General features: G+C 38.9%; 1 protein-coding gene across 2 annotated transcripts in view; it reads right to left on the bottom strand.

The window, feature by feature from the left end:
* Positions 1 to 2,527: 2,527 nt before the first annotated feature.
* Positions 2,528 to 16,693, bottom strand: part of LOC149173919 (protein NO VEIN-like) — a 601,966-nt gene continuing 587,800 nt past the window's right edge. For both annotated transcript variants that reach the window (XM_089424783.1, XM_089424784.1), the window contains 4 exons: positions 6,009 to 6,411; positions 5,206 to 5,532; positions 4,781 to 5,041; positions 2,528 to 3,849 (listed from right to left, as the gene is read on the bottom strand). In XM_089424783.1, coding sequence (XP_089280909.1) covers positions 2,683 to 3,849; positions 4,781 to 5,041; positions 5,206 to 5,532; positions 6,009 to 6,411 — 2,158 coding nt within the window. In that variant the 3' untranslated portion in view covers positions 2,528 to 2,682. The remainder of the gene's footprint in view (positions 3,850 to 4,780; positions 5,042 to 5,205; positions 5,533 to 6,008; positions 6,412 to 16,693) is intronic.

The following is a 16,693-nucleotide window of genomic DNA, read 5'->3' as shown; positions in this document are numbered from 1 at the left end:
AAGGCAATGTAGAGATTTTGGAACTATATGGCTTTAGTGAACAACATCAGTGAGTTCGAGCCTTCTACTTTTGAGGAGGCAACAAACTAGTAGGTCTAGAGGGATACCATGGTGGAAGAGTAAAATTCCATCACGAAGAATGATGTGTTAGAGGTTGTACCAAGACCTGAGGGAAGTTAGTGGTGACTTCCAAGTGGCTCTACAAAATCAAGTATGCTACAAATGTCAGCGTTGAGAAGTACAAAGCACAATTTATGGCATGGGGGTTCTCACATGGAGTTGATTATGAGGATAATTTTTCACTAGTGGTCAAGATACACTTCGATTAGGGGCAATCATTTCCATTGCAATAGAGATGGGCTAGAGGATACATTAGATGGATACAAAGACAACCTTTCTGAATGGAATTATACATGAGGTGTATATTGAGCAGCCACATGGCTTTGAGATGCATGGGAGAGAGGCTCATGTGTGCAGGCTAAAAAGGGCCTTATATGGATTGAAGCAAGCTCCTAGACCTTGGTACTCGAGGATTAATACCTACTTTCAATAGATTGGGTTTTGAGAAGGGTGAGGTGGATCCCAACCTATACTACATAATGGTTGGTGGAGATCCTCTTATTCTTGTGCTATATGTGAATGATCTCTTTATTACAAGGTCAAAGAGGCTCATATCTAGTTGCAAGAAAGATCTTGCTTTAGAGTTTGAGATGAAAGACATCAGGTTGATGCATTATTTTTTGGGATTGGAAGTTTGACAAATACAAAGACATTTTTATGGGACAAGGGAAGTATGCAGTTGACATCTTGAAGAGATTTCAAGATGGAGGATTGCAAGCCTATGTCAACACCAATGATAAACAACTAGAGGAAACTTGGTGCTTCTGACAATGAATTGGTGGATCCCAACTTGTATTGTCCACTGATAGGATTATTAATGTATCTAATCAACACCAAGCTAGATTTGTGCTTTGATGTCAATACTTAGTCAATATATGGTTGAGTTGAGGAGTGTGCACTGGGTGGCAACAAAACATGTGCTCAAGTACCTTCCGGGTACAATGGATTTTGGACTCTATGTGAGAGGGGATCAAGTTAGTTTCATTAGTTACACAGACTTAGAATGGAGAGGCAGTGTAGTGGATAGGAAAAGCACTTCAGGGTGTTGTTTCAATTTGGGCTCGATAGTTGTGTTGTGGTTTAGTAGGAAACAAAAGTCAGTGGCACTAAGTTCTGCTAAGGCAAGAGTATCTCGTAGCTAATCAGGAAATTGCGAGGCCATATGGCTTCACAAGTCACTAGTTGGGCTATTTGATCAACAATTACAACCTACAGTGATTTATTGTGACAATTAAAGTTGCATTAAACTCTTGGAAAGTCCGGTATTTCATGACAAGTCAAAACATATTGAGATTAGATACCACTTCATTTGAGATTATGTTCAGAGAGGGGCAGTTGAACTTCGATATATATCCACAGATGAGCAGGTTGTGGATATTTTCACGAAGTCGTTGATGAAAGGAAAGTTTTTGTTTTCTAGAGACAAGTTGGGGATGGTGAAGAACACCTTCCTCACTAAGAGGGAGTGTTGAAATTTTTAGCTTGAAGACGTGTCTTCTACATTGGCTTGGTATCTAGCGTGTCAGTGAATGTCCAAAAGTGGCCATCAAAACATCAACTTTATAAGTTTTGAAGTTAAAGTGACTTTGGTGCATTATTAATGAATAAAGTGACTTTAGTTGTGATAATGAGATTATATCACAATGGTAGATCTTATTGGTTTAGGATTTAATCTGAGCCATTACATCTAGGTTTAGAGTAAATTCATAATGATGAGACATAAAAGGAGATTCTAGGGAAAGGCACCATTGTTATTCAATTCATTTTTATTGACAGAGAGACAAAGAATTTAAGAAAGAGGAGAGGTGCAGCAAGAGGGCGTATTTACCAAGGTTATTCAGTGGTATGCAAACCAAGAAAAGTTTCAACATATATTGCCTGTCATATAGCTGTTAATCTGCACAGAAATTGGGGCACTGTTTGCACAGATTTTGAGGAACATAATCATATAGCTAGTACAGAAAATCATGCACAAAAATCAAGATACTTTGCACAGAAATCAAGGCACATCAGACACACAAATCGAGACATTTATTGCTGCTGTTTCTGACTGTATTGGCCATACATGCCATATAGGAAATCAAGCACAGATTTTGAGGAGTTTGGCACAATTTTCATGGTGGTGTTTAGGCACAAATTTTGAGATGTGCACATATTATTTAATGCTGGAAATCACTGCTGTAAATTCATCCTTTTCTGTTAGTTCATAATAAAGATTTACTCTGTACTGGTTTTCCCTTTGGGGCTTTTCCAGGGGAATTGGCCAAAAATATGTGTCATTTAATGTGTGTGCTTTCCTAGTTTCTGCTCATATTTGAAGTAAATCATTCAATGTGTTTTCATTTATAAGTTCAAATTTATATGCATTTATGGATGAGCAATAAAGGAGCATTAACTGTGACAAAACTTATTGAAACTGCAAAACATCAAATTGAGTAAAGATAAATTTACAATGAAACCATTTTTTCATGTGTCAAAATATCCTTCTGATATAGAATTCACAGATTCATGCTAACAACGTTTTAATCGGCATAGTGGATTTAATATTGTCGAATATCAATGTCAAAGGCTTCGATCTTCTTCCTCCCTTTGGGGAATGAAGGTGTCCTCTAGAATAGCACAGTGCTTATTGATAGGCATTAAAATGGCAAGTTTTAAAATTTTCTGTTGGCAGAGCTTCATGGGATTTGGAAGCATAACAAGCTTTACATATGCACTGCTACCCAAAAGCACCCTAATTATGGTGAAGCAATCACTATTTTTGCTTGCCAAGTCCCACTCATGGTTGGTTATCTCAAACCAATCTTTATTTTCTGACCTAGTTGCCTTTACTTCAATGAAATCTTTCTTACCATTCTCTTTTCTGAGAATAATGTCATAAGGCAACCCAATTTCCTCTCTTTCATTTATCCAATTCACAGATGCTGGACCATACTTGTCAATTAAATACTTGTAAACAATGCACTCTCCTAATCTACCGGTGAGCTGCTGTTGTTCATCATCAGTTACACTCAGGCATAGTTGATCTCTGTTACTTAAAACATTAGATGTCCAATTATCCATTTCATCAAGGGCAGACAATTCAAATGATTTGTTAATATTGGCATATTCAAGTCCTGTCGAGGATGACCCCTGGAAAAGATTATCATTACTAGCAAAAGCACTCTCCTCATCAAATTTGAGCCTTTCCATGTCCATGTCACATTCAGCAATAGCAGAAGCTGAAGAAGCATTTATGACCAGATCACTTGCACCTGCACTCTTTGTATGAAATATGGGGGTGTTGTCAATTACATTGCCATGTTCATGCCTTGCGGAATCTTGATTGATGACGGAATTTACTGCTTGTGCCTGTACCTCATCTCCAGATTTTGGAACTCCTTTCCAAGTTGTTGGGGGCCAACTAGCAGCAACGCTAATCCTTTCTGGCTTCTTAGTCATCAACTGATTTTCAGGAAGGGATGTTTTTGCCACTATTGGATGCTTGTCAATCTCATCTCCATGTTCGCAAAACCAGGTTACTTCTTCCACAGGAAGCTTGGGGATTCTTTGTGCATTCAGAATAAATGATTCTGTCTGTCCCACAGTAGACCCAGACTCTGCCATGATAGTTATAAGATGAAGAAAATTTACCAGTTGAATATCCACACATCCATTGAAGAAAAGACGTGATAATTCTGAGTATATTGCAGAAAAGTCAGCTGTTCGAGACATATACAAGGTGCTTCCCTGCAATAAAAATATAAAGTGCATTAGTTACAAATTCAAAAACTACTTCGTGAACATATAGTGTCAAATTATGCGTGTAGCTATCAAGGCGTGCAGATAACTTTGATATTCCGAGTAATTAACTTAACCCAAAGTTATAGATACACGTGAAACTCAGCTAATCTCAAAAGAACAGCCAAGTACCTGTTGTGCTAGATGAATGACCCGGAGAGGAGAAAATACCTTATTATTGACCATTTTCACTTTTCAAGCAAAAACTTACTGTAATATCAATTTGGGTAAGATACTAAAAGATGATATTACTTCATTGAAATCCCAATCCCTAAAATAGTAGCGAAGATCATGGTCAGAGAGTTGAAGAGAACCCCTCAACTCCAGTTTGAGAAAAAAGCAAGACAAATCCATGTCTAAAGGAACGATGAAAGAATAGAATGATAAAAACAAGATGGGATGCAACATGAGAAATATTTCCACTCACAATCTATTATATATATATAATGCCACTTCTTAATAAGAATCTCAATAGTATGTTAACCATTGTTTTGAAGAACCCAAGTCTTCTACAACAATATGTGATGTTATAGCTATACCAACAGTGGGAATTATGAAAGGATGCCTTCTAATCAGTACACAGAATCCCAACTTAGTGAGAAGCATTGTCCAGAACCCAAGGAAGGTTTAAAGATCAACTGCATAGCATGTTTTTTCTGTCGGTTTTGCAGATTCAAAAATTACTTCGAGTATTTAGATCACTCATTGTCATCAGCCAATCCGTGTTAGTGTTACGGTAGATCCATTTCACAGGCTAGGTTATCGAATAAGTCTATCTCATATAAAAAGTTAGTTAATAAAATTAGCGAATGCTTTTGTAATTTAAGAATTGATTGCATCTATAAATTAGTGATAAAGAAAAAGGAATATCCCATCCAACCTGTAAGAGAGAGTTGCATTCATGCCTTTTGTTTGAGACAGTGGGACAGCCTTGTAAAGTGTGCCTGTAAAATAGTTTCTCGACTACAAAAAGACGCAATTTCTTTAATTGATTGTTCAACATATTGTCCTTAAGTGCACGGTATACTTCAGGATGCATTTTGTACAGGTATCTTTGAGCATAAGGAAGAATCCAGTTAACGAGGGAAAATAGTTTCTCATTGTCTTGAACACCATAAACTATTGCCTCGCGCACCACCACCTGTAGATGAAATATGGTGTTGTGCTTAGACAATGAACTGACAAATTAAGAGTAATATAAGTACACCATTCAACACCCCCTTTGAATTGTGTCTAATAGGACAAACATAAGCTGAAAACAACTTCAATAAAAACTACTGTGACTGAAATATATTAAAAGCAAACCTCCGAGAGTGAAGAAACTCCCATTGCACGCATAAATGTTATAAGTTTAGCTCGAACTCTGTCTTTTGTCTTCTTCTTTTGCTTACCCCCAGCATCAATGCATAAGAAATGAACTCCATTACATTGCTTAAATTGTTCACCAATTTCTGCATCATCATACCAGCAAACCATTCCAAAATTTGGATGGAGTGAGACCCATTTGTCCTTCATGGTTGGAAGAATTGAATTGCCTAAGTCATGTAAGCAATCTTTCCACCGGGAAATCTCCTTGCAGTCTATCCTCTCAGATTCAATATCTTCAGCCCACAGGTAAAATACTTGCATAACCTGTGCACAACAATAAGGTTATGGGCCATCTTTATATATAAACTAATATGAAGCAGACCTATATATCTAAATAATAAAACCCTGACTGCAAATAAATTACTATCACTATCTAATACCCATTAGGTACTAATATGCATGTGTATTTGGTTTCCGCAGTTCCTTTTTATGTGGGTATAGATGCACTGTCCAGACTAAATGAACGGCCACAATATATGTATTCAAACATTATGTGTCTGTGCATGTGTTTGCACTTGCAGAGAGAGAGAGAGAGAGAGAGTGAGTTACACCAAGGCTAGTCCCTTTACGTATGCATCTTGTAGGCTTGGTATGCAACCCCAAAATTCTACTTTTGCCAACAATTTTCCAGTGTTTAAAGTTCACCACTAGGTCTAGACTTGAACAAGCATAGAAAGATCTTTGCTATAGGCACAAAAACATCAACAACCATTCGATCCTTACTATGATAGTGTGATTACCTCCTCGTACACTTCTGATGGTAAAGCAATACTTGCAAGATGCTTCAGTATTGTAAGATAACCATCAAAATCAGGGCTTCTTTGTAAACAGCATTCATTCACAAAAAGGCCATGAAGATTTGGATAGATCTGGCACAAGGTTCGAAGGCACATCTTATCAATGGCAGAACTCTTGGCAGAAGATAGTGTTCCCTTTGCCAACAGATCAAGGCAGCCAGTTGGATCTTTCCAGTAAACTTGATCAAGTAGAAGAAACTTTCCTGGGGTAACCGCTTCCTGATTTAAGTCATCCACAAGTGGAACAAAAATAGAAGGATTCATTCTGAAATGGGCCACTATTTCGTCCCTGCATGTGTCCATGCTATTCCAGAGAAATGAATATAGTCTTCCCATTTGGGAAGTGCTACATACATACAAAAGAAAAAAATAGTATTAGACATTGGAGTCACTTGAAAAATAAACAATTCTGCATGAATTTCATCTATATTCTTCGAGATCGAGGCAATGAGATATTATATAAAACAACATGCTGATCAAAAATGTTGTCAATCTTCAGATAAATTAGAGACAATATGGCATTTTTCATGTCCTATACACATAATCTGTGTTTCTACATTCTTCAAGATGGAGGCAAAGAGATAATAATACAACATGCTAAAAGCAAAAATTGTCCTTGTTTGGAAATATTAGCGACAAATATGACAACTTTCGTGTCATAAAAAGTTTAAACATATAACCTCTGAAAACATGAATATGTCGTATATATACATAGTGAAGGATGCATTCCCACAGCACACTTATTGACCATGTATCAATGATCAATAATTTTATGTTTAACCTAACAGCTACAAAGTGTAAACAAACTTGCTTAGGGCCTTTGTAGTGTGTGTGGACACTGCTCTCAGCCACTGGGGCACTCCAAATCAAATCTCTTATTGATTTCCAAATCAGATCTAATAATCATGAAGAGAAATGAACTTCTGATAGCTCCCAGCCTCCATCAATGCATTCATATGCAAAAATATGTGCATAGACAGTTATGTTAAGAAATCCATAAATTTATTTAAAATGAATGGTTAACAAAGATGTCTAATGGAATTCCATTGACATGTATGGTAATGCAAGATTTCCAGCTGATGACTCATTTCATTACAGAATTCACATATATGGACTGAATTCAAGGAATCAATAACAGAAATACATATATTTTAGACAATATTTTATCTTTAGTCATGATTTTGTCTACCAAACTGGTTGCAAAGGAAAGATCCACTCCCCAACTGTAGGAATCCTCTGTAGATTCCACCCTCAAGTCAGGGTATGAAACTGCCAGGGCAAAGAAAGACCTACAGCACTCTAGTCTCATTTGTGACTCATGAGCCAAGGGTGGGTGAATGGCACACACCTGAGGCCTTTTACCCTGCCCCTCACTGAACAATGTTTCACTCCTTTCCAAAGGAGTATGTTAGGTCAGGATGAGTTCGCCACTGTCTTCAATTTCTTAGATCAAGTCTCACGTCATCTTTTACTTTCAGTTTCCTGCTTTGAGTCAAGTTAGTTTGTTATATTTCAATTTTTAGTTGCATCATTCTTCATTCCAGTTTCTGGTAGCTTCAGTTTCCTTCTGTTACCCTTCATAATGCCATGAGTGGTAAATTTGTGATTTTATTCACATAACAGGTATTTTAGGGATAATTTGCAGGGATGCTGATAGAATAGAGATGCATGCCTTTTATTTTTGCTTGAGGATAGTCCTTGGATGAACATAGTGATGATCCTCCTTGATGTTGCATGAGATGTTGATTCAGTGGACTATGTGGTTGATTTTCTTGGTTATTGTTGCCTCTTCATAGCCACATACTCTTCGGTGTTGACATTGGTGACGATGCTCTTGTGTGCTATGTTATGATGTTGGTTGTGATCATGCCTTCTGATCCGGATTGGATCATTATAGTATTTTTCATCCATCTTGATGTTTTAAAAGTGGAAAAGTGGAGGAATCAACTCATAAAACCATTTTACTGGCAGGTCCTGGCTTGGTGAATTGGAGTTTGAAACCTTCTTGAAGCAGTTTGAGGCATCAAACGATGTTTTTTTGGGCGTAAAACTTGGACGCTTAAGCATGACATTTTCAGATTTTCTAGCACTATTCTACACACAAATACCTTTCCAATGACGCAAGAATCACTTCAATTGGAGTTTGTATGCAAAAGTTATGGCACCAAGAAGTTAAACTCCCTGTTTTAACCACCATGATTTGAGAGGATGCCACATCAGCTCCCATTATTCATGGAAAAGGGGCTAGCCACATGATCATGGTGAAGAAGACTATAGAAGAGCTGATATTGTAACTCTGGTTAAGAGTTGAAGGAGTCAAACTTAACAACTAGCACGCTATCACGTTGTGTTATAACCATGCCACTAGGAGGAAAAGGGGTTCCATTCTATTCGAGTGCATTTTGTTCCATAGATGAGAAAGATAACTGAGACTTTGAGAGTAGATAGGGAGAGAGAAAACGGAGAGGATTTGTGAGTTGTAGTAGCCCACAGGTCATAGTTCTCACTTCTTTGTACTTGCATCCATTTTTCATTCAGAGAAAGAGAGTAGAGCAACCTCTCCTTCTACCTGGGTTTTCTCTCGAAAGATTTTCCCAGGTTATATCTTGTGTTAATTTGTGGTTTGTGAATTTTATTTTGATGTTCTCTATTTTCTGCATAATTATAATTTGCATGCATATGCAATAAACATAATTAAAATATCTAGAAATCTAGGGAGAAATAAATCCTCAATGTAGATTTTGGAATTTCTAGTCTGTTTTAGTAGATTTGTTGTGAGGAATTGTCCAGTGGAGTATACATGACAGTTTATAGATCATATTGGTATCATAGTAGGTTTTCTTGAGTATGTTGTGGGAAGTTGTAGGGCATTCAAATTGTTTAAGCCGAAAGTCACAAAACCCCAGTCATGGCCAACAAATCTGTGAATAACCCTCAAGATCCTGCAGAGGAGAGGTTTGCATGGCTGGAAGCACATGTCAGAGATATAAATCATAATGTGAGCCTCCTCATGGCAGCCTTGACCAATAAGCTTAGGCTATTCGGAGAAGATGGAGGTTCTAATGCGGAGGTCAGATTAGAGGGTAAATTGACAGATCAAGAAGAACTAGAGAGGGAATCTAAGAAAGAACCTAAAAACATGTCGAAAAGTGGATGTCATTGATGTCAATCCAAGCAACGCTAGAAGAAGCCCCGCTTTTGTTGACAAAAATGACATGGAAAATCACGATTTTTGGGATCAAGATCACCTTCATTAGATAGTCCTCGTCATGCCAATTCTAATGATATATGGCATGCCTTGGACCTCCTCATGGTTCGAATGATATGCCCTCCAGAAGGTCAAAGCACCCTTGTGGTCAAAATCCCCAAAAGGAGATGATGTGGCAATTTCTCATTAGTCAGCAAAGTAATCAAATAATGAGGCCAAGAAGGACCTTTATATACGTTTTAAATTAAATATTTTATGGAGTCTTTTCATGGGCATAGGGATTTTTGGCTCCAAGAAAAATTCAAAATCAAATTTGAAATTTATTTTAAGAAGGTTCCCTCCATATATGTAAGTCGACCTCAATTAAATAATTCAAAATTTAAAATATTTCACTCCATTTGAATTTCAGCCAACACCTCATAGAAGACTCTCTAGACATTATAAAAGGAGGCTCCTCCTCTCCTCAAAGGCCGGCATTTGGAAGCTAATCTCGTGAAAGAATTTTTGTGATATCCTTGCGGCCTTGTGTAGACTTGAAGATCAACGAAGGAGGTCTGGTTTGGAAATATTCATCTTGAATTTTCTTGTTTGGTTGGGTTGGGATATTGCTGGAGGTGACTGAGGGTATTTGTATTCTATCCAAGGCTTAATTGTCTCTCCTTCAAGCACAATCAATGTGATATCTCAAGCCTTCTCATTTTTGGAATTTTTGGCACCTACTAGGGCAAAGATTCTTGGAGATTTGAAGAAAGGCTTTTGGTTTTTAATTGGATAAGGGGACTCACTAATGTTTTGATGCCATTTGACCCTCCCATTGGAACCTATCTGAAGTCTTTCCTTGGGGTTTTTACATTTAGATCAACTTATCCATTCAGCCTCCTCATAGCAAGTATTCAAGCATGATCTGAATTCACTTTTCCTTAAGAACAAACCCTAGTTCGAGTAATTTAACACTCTGTTCTGTGCCCTAATCAAGAGATCCGAGAGCTACTGAACTGTTCTATATTGAGGTTTCATTGGCATATCTATGCACCGTTTGAAGTCTGAGCCTTCAAGCTTCATCTTGAATAATCTGATCAACTTCTAAGGCAGTGTTGAGATAAGCCCTTTTAGAAACACAAATAAGAATATTGAGAATTATCTCAATGACAGGTTCAACCCTAATTTTGAGAAGTTTCAACCCTAGGGCACACATTGTGTTAACATAGACCTGAGGCACTTAGTGGAGAACTTTCGGCCCTTGTAGATTTGTCTTCTGCTGGCAGCCCCTGACAACCACCAGTGTCGTTGATATATTGTGCCAGTTGATATCTGCTCCTTGAACCGGTCATAGGTCTCCTCACCCATCTGTCGAGAATGTATGTTTGAAGGTGGGCCATCCAATCCTAATGGTATGTCTTTCATTCTATAATCAGGTGCTTATGCTTGTTTTTCCTTCGGCACATTAGGTATGGATTATTGGGTGACTTGGAAGAAGGAAGGGTTTTGACTGTAGTTTTGTTCCCTCACCTTAAATAGGGGGTTAATACTCAACCCTAGTCTCGTGGGATCTCCCCTATTGGCTTATAGCTTCAGGATGGGCACTACTTGGGAAACCTTGATTTTGGTAGCACGGTCCCGTTTTCCCATTTCACATTTTTCACTCCCCTCCACACATTACATGCCCTATTTCATCATCTTCCCTCTCTAGGTCCTCAAGGCTTTGGTACACCCACTCCCATTATACACATGTTTGGGTTAGGCCTGGAAATGTTGCCTTGGAGGTTGATGCAGTTAAAAATGAAAGATAAAAGTATATCATGGCTACATACAAAAGAAAATAATATCACAAAATGCAAAAGATGGATGAGACATTATATTAGCATGTGGGCAAAAGCCAAACATGAGCTCCACCCCTCCATTATGGCCATCACCTTGGTTCCTAGGGCCCCATGAGTGCCCCCATCATTAAGAAACGCATGCATGTCCCAACCCTTGGTGGGCGATAAAATGCTCCATCTTAAGGGGGTAATTGTTGCTTATATCATACACAACATGGTCTCATCTCCTAGAGCCTCAAACAGTATAATAAAGGAAAATCAAGAAAATGCAAGAGGCAAATGAAGAAGGGTGGAAAAACAAAGCCTGGGGTAACTCATGTATCACGATGTTCCCTCCTACATCTATACACTCAAATATGTGGACATCCCTCATAATTACCACCCTTGAACCCATGACATTTGGCTTTGAGACCCTTGTGTCCCTATCCACCTCATCATTATTCACATGACCCCTATCACCTAAAGGATGAACCTTGGATATGTCTTTCCCTTTAGGGGTTGGGAACACCTAATAACATTGTTTATTATCTACTCCTATTGAGGGAGGTTACACTATTACATGCTCAAAGCTCCAAATTTGGAAAGGAATCCCATTATGAAGTCCCATTTGTGCCCTTGATTAAGAAGCTTGGTTCACATAGATGCAATAATGAATTGTCGTATCTGATGGCGAGGAGACGCATTGGATCTTATATGTAATCGGCATGTGGTTTCATCATGGGCTAGGCAACTTAAATGGGGCCCAAGCCCACTAGAGGATCATATTGACACTTGTAGGGGATGCGTTGAGAGACATGGGACACTGTCATGTGTTAGAGCATTACTTCATGTTGTGGGCACCCTCAACACCCTCAACAGCTTGTTCGTTGCCCTACCTTATTCATGAGATGATGCACCTGGACCAACATTGTCCCAACCGGCTTCGCAGTGTACACATGGTTTGGTAGCTGATCTGAGACCCAAAGGAGGTTTGTCTCACTTTGAAGACATGGGAGGGCATGTGTCATCTTCAGAGCCCTCATTTTGAGCATCCTACAAGCTTATCTTTCATTAGGAGACCTATGAGACCAATAGTTGTGCCCCAAGAGAACTTTGGAGCACCACATGATGACCTACATAGAGATTAAGGGGCCATCCCCTTGTCCATCATTCATGGAGCCCTCTCTCTCATCATGGCACCTAGAGGACTCAACGAGGCCCTCCAATAGCCCTTCTTCATCATGACATCATCATTTCAACTCACTTATGGATGACTTCTTCATCACTTTTGATAGCTACTTGGTGGGCTTGTCACCAAGACTTGTATCTAGCACATTATTTTATAATTTTTGGGGCTAATTAGGCTAAATTGAATTAGGAGAGACTCATATAAATAGAGATGAGTCTCATTTGTGAGAACTCATCATCATCACTTGGATTCCTCTTGTAAAAGACATTCACACTTTTTCCTGGACGAAATGGAGACTCTTTGATGCATTTTGATATCTTTGGAAGCTAGAATTTCGTTCTTCTTGGAGCTACATCTTGGTTTATGGTTGGATATATCTCATTGTCATTTTGCAAGTGCTATTTTGTTCAAGATTTCTCTTGGAATAATGTATAGTGTGGAATTATTGCAACTAGTTAAATCTATTGTGACCTAATTTGTTGAATATCATTGTAAAAGGTTATTTGGTTGTAAATTGCACATGTTACTCATTGCATGACAATTAGATGAATGTTCCTAGTGGATGGGAATTTGTTTTTCTTCCATGAAAATCCATAAATCTTGAGTAGGTAAATGTTCAAGATTGGTTGTTAGGGCATCATTCTTTAGCCTCCTTGAAGACGGTTTTGGAAAATCTTGAATCATCTTAGACTCCATAGCCCAAGGATTAGGTGCTGGTCCAAGAAAAAATGGTGATCACCCTTCTATTCCCTCTCTTTTCTCTTCTCCTAAATTTCGGCCTCTCTTTCTTTGGATGTTTATCTAGGGCATCCAACGAAATTCCTTAGGGGAGTATTCAAATTCTAATGGAATTCCCACAGTTATTTCTCCATTAATTTGTGTGCCCTAGAAGGGAAACCTAGTTAGTTTTCCTTGAATAAGGTGGCCCTTTGAGGGTCATATGAGCCTAGTAGTCGGTAGAATAAATCATGAGACCTTTTCCCCTCTCTTACCTTGACCTAGTGAATACCTTGGAAGAATTTCTTCCAATGTTTATCCCTAAATACCCTAGGTCTAGCATATGCTTTTACTGGGTCTCTCAAGAAGAGAAAAAGGCCTATTTGATGTGTTAAACCATTTTGCAGACTTTCAGAGAGGTCCTAGTTCACCTTTGGAGCCTTGACTCTAGGCATACCTATCATTATTGCAAATTTTTAAGCCCTAGGTCTTGATCTCCATCCTAGGTCTTTCTTGGAGAGCCTTTAGCTTCCTTGAAGCATTGAATCATTGTTGTGCCTCTCCTTGAATGGGCTTAGTGGAATCACTTCACACATAGATCATTGATCCTTCCTTTTTCAAGTGATTCCTCTCCTACCGGGACTCCTCCCATCGATGAAAGTCCATAAAGAGCAGGGGGTGTTGACTGAGGTGATGGTGGGTCTTTGTCCCATTGTTGTCACTTAGTCTAGTAGTTGTCTCATAGGTTCCCCTCCTAGGGCCCTGTTAGATTGTGTGGCAACATGCCTATTTGATATCCTCTCTGAGGGTTATTTGCAAGGTTGATCTGGTAAGTAATCCACAAGGCTCCTTACAAATTCGTGTAGAAACTTCCAAATATCTGAATCTTTTTGGCTACTTGTGGTTTGTATCTGAGGCCTAAATGTAAATTAAGTTCCTAACATTTTAAGCCCAGATTGTGAAAATTCTATCACTGCAACCACTGATTTACTTTTCCTACTTATTTCATCATAAGTTATTCATGAAATTACTTCAACAAACATTAAAATAAATATTGTTGCAGATATCACACTGTAATACAGAAACAAACATATGCACACATTGACACAGTTATTTTGGACTAATGTCCCCAGAAAAACCCAATGTGGGAAAACCGGTGCAGCAAGGGAGGATTTTATTATTCAGCAATTTTCTAGTACAACAGGGTGCCAAACTGGCTTACCCACAGATAGACAAATTTTCAACAGTTCTTCTGAATCCTGCGTAGGCCCCACTGACCTCTGTGTCAGCCTACTGAGGCTCTGCGCAGCCTCTCTAGCCTTCTGCGTCACTCCTACAGCCTCTGTGTGGATGGCACAGACCCTTCTGGCTCTGCGTAGTCTCTGCTGCCTCTGTGTGGCTTCCTTTGGCTCTGCGTCTACCACTTCTGCCTCTGTGCCGATTTCCCGTCTCTCTGTTCCATACTTGCTGCCTCCTCATTGCTCTCCAGACCACTGGTTCAATTTCTCAGCAAACCCTGCTCCAGAAATTGAACTGACTGGTCTCCCTCAGTGTGTCCTACAAGTGCCCCTCAAGCCTCCTCGTATACTTTTCCCGTTGACATCTCAATGGACGAGATTAAGTCCCTAATCAACGCCTAAGATTAGATCTGGCTTGATCCATGTCTTTTGGACCATTCTAACACAGATTCATATTAATACACATTAATATTTTATTTTCCCTAAGTCTCAGTGTGTCCTCCAAGTGCCCCTCAAGCCTCCTCGTATACTTTTCCCGTTGACATCTCAATGGACGAGATTAAGTCCCTAATCAACGCCTAAGATTAGATCTGGCTTGATCCATGTCTTTTGGACCATTCTAACACAGATTCATATTAATACACATTAATATTTTATTTTCCCTAAGTCTCAGTGTGTCCTCCAAGTGCCCCTCAAGCCTCCTCGTATACTTTTCCCGTTGACATATCAATGGACGAGATTAAGTCCCTAATCAACGCCTAAGATTAGATCTGGCTTGATCCATGTCTTTTGGACCATTCTAACACAGATTCATATTAATACACATTAATATTTTATTTTCCCTAAGTTTAGACTTAGGGACTCCATTTGTTGACACCTAATCTTCATGATTGGGGGAATTTTGTGTAAATAAATAAATTAGGAATGTGAACAGTCATCGGAGATGAATTGAACAATCACTCCTATTGTATATAACAATGACCTACCTCTGGAATAATATACGAATCAGTTTTTGTTTTGTGGAGTTACTGCCTGGCCTGACATGGTATCAGAGCCAGCTCCCTGTTTACCCTTTATGTCTTTGTAACTCCTGATATGCTCCATTGCTCTCTCTATAATTCTATCTGCCATACCTACGTTCTGTCTGCCACACCTGCGCTGCCCTGACATATTCTATTTATGATTTTTTTTGCGCCCTGTTCATTTGAATGCGCTCAGAATCCAAAACCGTTTCATATTCTCTGCAAACTCATCTCTGTCCATAACGCGTTGCCTTTGCTGCAAACTCACTATTGAAACGTTGAATGATGGTAACGCGTTGTGCTCCTCCCTTGGTTTGGCACCTTGTGTGTCATGCTTCCTGGTGCTATGTTGTTGGCTTCGTAATCAGTGAGCTTTGATGGTATCGACCGCTCAATGGATCCTGATAGCCAGTTGTATTTTCATCCAGTGGCGTTGTTGAAAGAGTAATTGCAATCATAGAGACATGTTGAGTAGTTTCCAGAGGCAATAGTCCCAAGCATCAGTTATGCTTGTCAAGCTGAGCTCTGTATTCTGATACAGTCCAGGAACCTTCCGTTTTATAATCTCTGTGATAGCTACAGTCTTGCTTATTGCTTGTCCCATTGCTTTCAATACAATTTCCGGCGCCTTTTTTCGTTGAACGTTGAATGATCCATCACTTCCTTAGTTGTCCAGTTGCACAATACCCTGCTGGATATGAACCGGAGACCTTCTGCGTAATGGTGTGGCTGCTCTGCGCAGCGGCAGCGTAATATTCGTGTTGTGAGAGGGGCCCGGTCGCAGCATATTCGTGTTGCACTCCGTGGTATTGCAAACTGCTAAAAAAAAAAGGTCGATTGCAACATAACGCTCTGTGGATGTTCTATTAACCGTGCCCGATGTATTTTAATGTCTGTCTCTACTTGCCATACTTCTTTCTTTTAAAAGTCTGGTCAATATATATGTTGAATGACAGAGCGTTTTGAGTATTTTGAACTGTGGTATGAACGCTATTTGAATAGTTTAGCACTGTGCAGTTGAAATAGTATTTAAACTGCGGCTTTATTAAGTGATATACACCGCCTATGAACTGCATTTGAATCGGTCCAGCGAATGGTCTATGGTATATATATTGAATGGTATATATATATTGAATGATATATATATATATATATTGAATGGTTTTCATTTGTGCGTGGAGCTCTTGTTTAAAAGAAAATAAAAGGGGAGGTGATATGGAAATATTAAATGAGGATATTTTATAAATTTTGGAGACATTTGAAGAAAACATAGTGCATAAAGAATTTGAAATCTTTTTGCCCTTTTGAGTACAATTTCACTGTATATCAGCAGAAGTTTTTTTTACCAGCAGAAGTATTTTTTTACAGAATGCATTCAATCATCTCTATGGTAGGAATAGTTCTCACTGGCAAGGAGAACTATCCTGAATGGTCCCGGATGATAAAACACACCCT

The sequence above is a fragment of the Pinus tabuliformis genome, chromosome 4_2 (genome assembly GCF_031772625.1).
Source record: "Pinus tabuliformis cultivar Carrire ecotype Pingquan chromosome 4_2, CPIR1, whole genome shotgun sequence".
NCBI lineage: Eukaryota > Viridiplantae > Streptophyta > Pinopsida > Pinales > Pinaceae > Pinus > Pinus tabuliformis.
The sequence above is the reverse complement of the archived record's forward strand: the minus strand, read 5'-3'. Positions and strand labels throughout refer to the sequence as shown.